The sequence below is a fragment of the Corvus brachyrhynchos genome, unplaced genomic scaffold (assembly GCF_000691975.1).
Source record: "Corvus brachyrhynchos isolate BGI_N302 unplaced genomic scaffold, ASM69197v1 scaffold101, whole genome shotgun sequence".
In the NCBI taxonomy this organism is placed as follows: Eukaryota; Metazoa; Chordata; class Aves; order Passeriformes; family Corvidae; genus Corvus; species Corvus brachyrhynchos.
In genome coordinates, this window is record NW_008237239.1 from 12,275,005 (window position 1) to 12,283,200 (window position 8,196).

General features: G+C 39.5%; 1 protein-coding gene across 1 annotated transcript in view; it reads left to right on the forward strand.

The window, feature by feature from the left end:
* The window catches only part of LOC103612620 (vitellogenin-2-like), a 26,557-nt gene extending 18,749 nt beyond the window's left edge, over positions 1 to 7,808 (forward strand). The window contains exons 28-37 of the mRNA XM_017729977.1: positions 334 to 546; positions 642 to 784; positions 1,180 to 1,318; positions 1,807 to 1,942; positions 2,392 to 2,578; positions 2,906 to 2,994; positions 4,051 to 4,148; positions 4,895 to 5,054; positions 6,429 to 6,590; positions 7,468 to 7,808. Of these exons, the coding sequence (XP_017585466.1) occupies positions 334 to 546; positions 642 to 784; positions 1,180 to 1,318; positions 1,807 to 1,942; positions 2,392 to 2,578; positions 2,906 to 2,994; positions 4,051 to 4,148; positions 4,895 to 5,054; positions 6,429 to 6,590; positions 7,468 to 7,586 (1,446 nt within the window). The 3' untranslated portion in view covers positions 7,587 to 7,808. The remainder of the gene's footprint in view (positions 1 to 333; positions 547 to 641; positions 785 to 1,179; positions 1,319 to 1,806; positions 1,943 to 2,391; positions 2,579 to 2,905; positions 2,995 to 4,050; positions 4,149 to 4,894; positions 5,055 to 6,428; positions 6,591 to 7,467) is intronic.
* The last annotated feature ends 388 nt before the right edge of the window (positions 7,809 to 8,196 follow it).

An 8,196-nucleotide genomic window follows, 5' to 3' on the forward strand; every position in this document is an offset into this window, starting at 1 on the left:
ATACTAACAATGAAGCCCAAATCATATAGTCAATACTGTATTTTAATTATATTAATATTTCCATGGTATCAGCTGTAGCTCAGGAAATGGCACAAATTTTGGCTCATATAAACACAGTGATAAAATCCATCTGGCATGCAGAGGCACGTGCACGTTAAAGTCATACGCACGAGGTTTTATAGGCATGTATATATGTGTGACACATATGCTGGTATATATTTGTGGCTCAGTTGTTTATTTTTCATTTATCCATCTAGATCTTGCATCTAAAATGCTCCATGGTAACTCTTCTATAATTACATGCTTTGCATACTTTCTCCCCTTTCTTCTTAGCCAAAGTTTTTGGGAGATGTTAAAACTCCAGTATTAGCTGTTCTTCTTCATGGCATCCGTGATGATAAGAAGATAGGAGGCCTCCAAGTTGTGGTATATGCTGATATTGACTCAGTCAGGCCCCGGATGCAGGTATTTGTGTCAAACCTCACAGATTCAAGCAAGTGGAAGCTCTGTGCTGATGCTTCAGTCCTCAATGCTCACAAGGCAGTGGTAAGGCTCAAAACTAGCTTGTACAGCTATATATGGATCACAGGAAAACCATGCTCCAGGCATTAAAAAATGGACCATTTATCCCTGCATTACAGGCTTACCTGAAATGGGGACGGAATTGCCAGGACTACAAGGTTTCTTCTGAGCTGGTAACCGGGCGGTTTGCTGCCCACCCTGCTGTACAAGTGAAACTGGAGTGGCCTAAAGTTCCTTCCAGTATCAAATCCACAGCAGAATGGTGAGGATTTAGTCTTTTGTGACACTTGTTCACAATAGTGGTCAACTGGGAAAAATCAGCATCCGCACACAAGGTTCTAGTGGCTTAAGTGCTTGCTGATATTTTATTCTCTGGTCTGTCCAAGTACTGCCTTTGGACGTAAAAGCTGAATGAGATTACATCTTATTTTAATGTACATTAATTCTTTATCCTGGACATAATTACTGAAAACCGAGGAACAGATCCTTCCTTTCGCTGAACACTTGAACAGTAGTGCAGAGAGTGGGTGTGAGGACATAACCAGGGATCCTGAAGACTTGTGCTACTTACACACAGATGTGAGACAATCTGGTTGGGATGTGTGCAGACATTTGTTTCTCTATCTCACCAGATCTCTCTGATTTGAACTTTTGAAGGTTTTACAAGTTTGTCCCTGGGGCTGCATTTATGCTGGGGTTCTCTGAAAAAACGGACAAGAACCCTTCTCGACAAGCCAGGGTGATCGTGGCTCTAACTTCTCCGAGGACCTGTGATGTTGTTATCAAACTTCCTGATGTAATTATGAAATATTTTTATCACTCTTCTATTTTTTTCCTAGTAGAAAAGTGTGACTGTTAATTACAGTGGGCCAATTCTGAGAAAGAAAAATTAAATTAGTATCAGTTTGGGTGCAAATGATGAAAACTACTTTTATTTATTTCCAACCTTTTAATATTTCATAAAAGGACATTTATATAGTGGTATTGTTCATAGAGAGAGAGGTGGGTACTCATAAGGACATGAGTTTCCATCTGTAGTATCTGAATAAGTGATCACCTCATCACCTTTGAAAGGCAGTAATTAATTCTCTCCCAAATAATACTTGAATGATTTCTCTCACCATGTGAGAGAAAACTGAGCAAAAGGAAAAACCTCATGGACAATGAGTCAGATGAGTTGTGTTCACATAAAGTCTTTGCAACAGAAGTAGAAGAAATAGGAAAAAATCTTACCTGTTTGCTGGCACGGGTGCATTTTGAATGTGCTTTTAAATTCCTTTTCAGATTACCCTCTATGAAAAAGCCATGAGGCTTCCCCTGTCACTTCCTGTAGGTCCAAGGATACCAGCTTCAGAGCTGCAGCCTCCCATCTGGAATGTCTTTGCTGAAGCTCCTTCTGCAGTGCTCGAGAATTTGAAAGGTCAGAGTTTAATGGGGTTCAGAAGCATGACAACTTCAGTCTCACGATTTACTTGGACACCTTCTTGATTTTGCTGGCATTGTTTATCTCCATTTAATTAGGAAATGTTCTGTAATAATGTGAGGGTGGTTCAGCTGGGAGAAAATATTGTGCGTATAGTACAGAAATCATCAACATTTCAGGGATCAAGATACCAATTATCTGAAGTGATAACATTTAAAGTTTCTGGCAATTATTTTTCGTTAGATAGAGAAGCATATTTTATATGAATTTTTAAGAATTTATGGGTGCTTAGTAGCCAAAAGTTGCTGTAAAGCATATGAAAATATCACGTAGTGGAAAAAATACAAAGCTAAAATAATACATCACCAAAAATAATAATAAAAAAAACATTAAATGGCCTTCTCTCACGGAAAAGCAAATACTCAGCGGCATTTTTTTTTAACCAGCTCAATGCTCAGTTTCCTACAACAAGATCACAACCTTTAATGAAGTTCAGTTCAACTACACAATGCCAGAAAACTGCTACCACATCTTGGCTCAGGATTGCAGCTCTGACCTGAAGTTCGTGGTGATGATGAGGAATGTAGAAGAAGCTGTGAACCTGAAAGCAATCAACATCAAGCTTGGCAATCAGTAAGTAACTTCTGCAGGATGCTGGGAGCATGAGGGACCTCATTGTCCACATTTAGCATGAGAGGAGCTCTGATCTGAGCTTTACTGCCACGGTGAGCAGCCCATGGGGCTTCAGCACTCCCCTTATTTATTTTCCATGCATATTGAACGTAATGCTGAACCTCTTATCCTGCATCTCGGGTGACAAGAATACCCCTGATGTAATTTAAGCATTTGAAATGTGCTTGTGCTCTGACCATTGATATTTAGTGAGCAGGAAAATGCCTCTGTGATTGTATGTGTGTGAATGTGGCCCAGCCTGGCTGTGAACACTCTTGTCCTTGACAGTGAAGTCGATATGTTCCCTGTGAACGGATGGGTGAAGCTGCTGGTGGATGGCGCTGAGAGCCCGACAAATGTTTCATTTACGTCTGCTGGTAAGTGATACAGCATATGCTGTTTAATTTTCACATATGTTTTAGGAGAAAGAAGGAAAGAGAAGGAATCTGTGAAGGAGATTTGATCAGTTTGTATTCAATAAGTGTTTCTTTGGTTTTAAGGTAATATTTATTTAAGAGCATGTATTTTACTCACTTGCACTGGAACATTTAGAAAGACTGATTAGAGTGTGAAGCTCTTGAAGTAGCCTAAATAATCAAGATATAATTAACATGAAGATCCCTCCTTTTTGTACATCACTACTATAGTTCCAAATTGGAGAAGCGTTTTGGTTATACGATCAAATTTTTCTTGATTAAAACTTTTTGAAGTAGAGCTTTTCTAAAATTCACCACACATGACTTGTATATGGATGTTACTCCCAATTTGATTTGTAGGTATAAATTTGGCTTGCATTGTGCTGGGGATAGGTATGGAGAAGTGGTGAAACAACCTGCTTGATTCTCTGAAAACAGGGATTGTTTGTTTCTGTGAAAGGTACAGGAAGACCTTGTTTCATCCTGTGCTGTGTAGTCAGGGGCTATATACAGTGTGGGTATTCTGACAGAAGAGCTGCAATATATGCATTGGGCTAAATCTTGCTGAAATTGGGTTAGCATATACCAGTGCTGAGCTCTGTCCTATTTGTTATGTGCTTGGGAAGTGATAATTGTGCTAGAAATGGCTCCAGTGACAGTCACGGTGTTCCTCATATTTCCATACTCCAATACCGTGTACTCAGAGCCTTGTCAATCTGCACAACTACACAGATACTATAGACAGCTCAGTAATAACTTCTAGACATAAATGTGAATATGTTAATAACCCAAAGAAAAAAGAATACATCTGTGATCATTGTCTTCTAACCTTTAGCAAACACCTAGTTTCTATATACGCACATTTCTACCTTGCTTTGTTCTATGTTTTGTTTCTTGAGTAGGGTAACTGAGGAATTTTGAAGAAAATAAAATTTCAGAAACATGACAGTTGCTCTTTTTCTTGCTTAAAGAAGCTAAGTTTGGTCTGGTTTTTTTTGTTTTGTTTTTTTCTTCTAGGTGCTTCTCTGTGGATCCACAGTGAAAAGCAAGGGCTTGTACTTCTCGCCCCAGCCTATGGCATTGATAAATTGTACTTTGATGGCTACACATTCAGGGTATCATTCTTCCTCTTCATAAGATTAGGTGTTAAGAAATTCCCGTAGGATTCCCTTAAATCTGTGTGTATGAATGCAAGAGTGTACACTGGCAAAGGGAAGTGTGTGCAGAGCACAAAAAAACCTCAAAGGGAAGACGATGCTACAGGATTGCACAGTCCTACTCTTTATTTCTGAGTGTGAGAAATGAGAATCTTTGATCAACAAAAGTACATTGTTCTTGCAGTACAGGTGTATATTGGGAAGCGGGTCTGTGAGTGTACACACGCTGAGTCAGCAGTGCCTTTGCAAGAAAAATGAGTTTTCAGCTCCTGAGCACTGTTCTTACAGCTGTATAATTCTTCAAAACAGCAAAAATTCAGCCATTCTTTTTAGATAAATGAGTAGTTTAAAGTCTGCACTAAAATTAATATGAAGCTGGAACATAAAAGGTCAATAAACTGTACCTGTACTATCAAAACAGCCACCAGAAAAAAGCTTCAGCATATTAATAGTCCAGAGCATTAATAGCTTAACAACCTAGACTGGCACAGTAGGTTATAAAGACTGTAGCAGTTATAGATGCTGCAGCCCACCAGGAGTTTGGCATCTCTGTCAGACTGTCAGACCCTTTTGAATTTTTATCAAAGAGATTTTAAATGTATGTGCATTACCTTACACTGGAAGGGACCTGCATAGCAAAAATGTGCTCCACAGGTATTATTTTTCTTTAACTTGAAATACTTCTCACTTCTTTTTCCTCCAAGATTCAAGTTGCTTTATGGATGGCAGGGAAAATGTGTGGACTGTGTGGAAAATATGATGCAGAATGTGAACAGGAATATCGGATGCCCAATGGATATGTAGCTAAAGATGCAGTGAGCTTTGGGCATTCTTGGATTTTGGAAGAAAAGCCTTGTAGAGGAGGTATGCTAGCTCTAATAAATTTAACATAATATTACTGCAGTTGTTCAGAAAATATAGAATCTGTTCAGAAAATTTTAAATCTGTATATATTTTGGAAATAAAATCATATTAGAAGATTCATTATTAAGTTATATAGTAATTATTAAAATTACTTGCAAGTTGAGAAAGAAATAAGAAATCACAGGTTAAACAAGCCAAAATATACAACTTAGTTGAAGTTCAAAAACAAGATGAATCAAAATCTTGTTTCAGTTTTGAAGTATTTTCGAAGAAGATCAGAAAGAGGATAAAATTCGCATGGAATGCTTTGATTTAAGTACAACAGCATTTTCCAGACATCAATTTTCAGCAATTGGCCCATCAAAAAATCAGATGGGGATTAGTAGTTATTACCATGGCTGACCACCTGGTTTTTGAACCAGTGCAACCTGTCAAGCAAAGCATTCAAGTACATGAACAGTTCCAGGGACTTAATTACATGGTTGAAATAAAACCCCTGCATTTTAAGACTTTCAGCAGATTAGGATCTTATGGTGTGCTGGCGCTCTCAGCTGAGGTTATGATGCAACATCACACCACGGTGCTCGAGAACAGGCACGTTGCATGTGTAGAGACTTGCCCTGTGGGAAGGACATCCTCAGTCCCTGGAGATGGCTTGTACATGTCTATCTCTACATTAACTGTTATTCTTCCACGTTTTTGTCACAAATTCTGGGCAACAAACTTGCTTTACATACCCATACACAATAATATTCCTGTGGCTGGTAGTGACCACATTCTGTTTCCTTTTAACATATGGTGGAAACTGCTGAAATTTGAAGATATAAAACTTATAGCTAGGAATAAGTTGTGGTCTGTTTAGCTTCTCACTTGTAACTGTTTGTCCTGGGAATCCAAAATGAGATTGATGTTACTTGCTGGCAGCAATGACTGTTTGCTCTCTATCTGCACCAGTTCTGTGTCTGAATGACATTGGTAATAATGCAATTCTTTGGGGATTAATTTTATTTGGCCAGACATCTTGCCTTTAGTTCCACTGCTGAATATCCAACATTTTAAAATGTGGTTTGACAGCTATTCTGTAAGCAAGTTTACTTTGAAAAATGTTTATTAGAAAGTACCTCAGACTATGTTTCTACATCCTGATCTAGAAACAGACCAGTTGCATTTGAAATTAGCTTTCCAGGACTCCATATCTAACAAGCTGATTTGAAAGGTTTATCAGACTGTAGAGCTGCTTCATTTATGATCAAAACACTGTTTTCACAGAGGGGAAGTTGTTTGCAAATTGGCGGTGTTGGCAGATGGGTCCTTCTGGGGAGGTGTGGAGCTTTTGACTGTAAGCACTTAAGCTGTCCCCAATGATTGTTGCAGCCTGCAAGCTGCGGCGCTCCTTTGTGAAGCTCGAGAAGACGGTTCAGCTCACCGGGGTCGAGTCCAAGTGCTATTCCACGGAGCCTGTGCTGCGCTGCCTGAAGGGGTGCTCTCCCACCAAGACTACTCCAGTCACTGTCGGCTTCCACTGTCTCCCTGCTGGTAAGTCAACAAAAATCCTACTGATAGGAGCTGAGCAAAAGTATAAATAGATTGTGACTTGACTCAATCATTCCACTTGAAAAGTGTGAATAATATAACATAGACATAAGTAGGTGTGGACTTAGTGCCCTATTGACTGAAGCCCTTTCCCTGTTTTATTAATAGGCAAGTATTCCTTCAGTGAGAGAGATGATTTTCTGTTGTACATTTACTTGTTTTCCTTGTACTGGAATTTAAAATCTAAACTGAATTCACCTTCATGGTGCTTAGGGCTGTCAAGGTAAGGGCAGGATAACAGCACAGTCAACAAGGTGATTCAGCTGAAAAGTTTTTACTGCAGCCTGTGGAGATTGAGCCATACATGACCAAGTGCAGCACCCTGAAACGGGCATCCTTGCCTTGCATTTTTCAGATATCACTGCCTTTGGATGTGATCCTATTTCACTGAGCTGATTTAGGCACTAGAAGTACAGTTGTGGACAGGATTCTTGCACACAGGCCCAGTGATATAGGAGGATTTATTTTCTATAGGTATAGTATGGATGATAAGAGATTAGATAAAGTCGATATAGGTTATATAGAGCATAGAACTGTATCTGTTTTCCAAGTTTTTTTTCTTAAAGATCATAATGCCCTTTCCTAAATGTATCAGTAATAAAATTCTGCATGGAAGCAGTAGCTTTCAAGGTAGAACTGGCTTATTAATGAAGTGGGTTTCCTGGAACATCTCTATGTGACTGAGACAAATATAAATATGTAAATCAGTGAGGAACAGCCAAGCCTGCTGTAATTAATGACTAGTGTATGGTAAATGCTGTACCTTGCAGAACTATTTGTGAAGTAAGCTGTTTACTTTTCATTTCTTGCTCCCCATCAGATTCAGCTACCAGCCTGACAGACAAGCAGACGAAGTTTGACCAGAAGTCAGAGGATATGCAGGACACTGTTGATGCACACACAGCATGTTCTTGTGAGAACGAAGACTGCAGTGCATGAAGCTGTACATTTGCAGCATAGGAGAAAACAGAAATACTTTCATGTTTTTATTGTGTGGTGTAAAAAACCTTGTCTTAAGGAATAATAGAGATGCTAAATTAAGTACTTGAGGATGTGTGGAATCTTCCCAAGTAATTTAAAGTATTAAACTTTATTATTGTAGAAACTGTTATGATTGCCCGTAAATATCTGATTTCATAATAAATCCATGCATGGAAAAAATTGTGAAGGCTTCCTTATTTCACTGGTAATGGAAAGAGGAGGTCTGCATAGGTTCTTCTAATCCCCCATTTCTTAGACTTCCTGAGTTTGTGACCATCTTCTGTGCCTCAGGGTCACACTGGGAATTGGGTTGGATAGCTATAGTACTACTACTCCTGATTGTTCTCTTAATGCTTCCTTCCCTGGTCCTGGGACCCTGTGCACCTGCAGCAGGAACTGATCACCTCGGTGTGATGCTGCACCCTCTACAGCAGCCATGCAGCCATGGTGCTTGGCAAGAACTCTGTGATGGGCCAGAGCTGCTGTAGGGAGCAGCAGGCTCAGGGAATAAGCCTGAATCTCATGTCCCTGGGCAAGGCTGCTCTCAGGGAGCCAAGAACATGTTGAG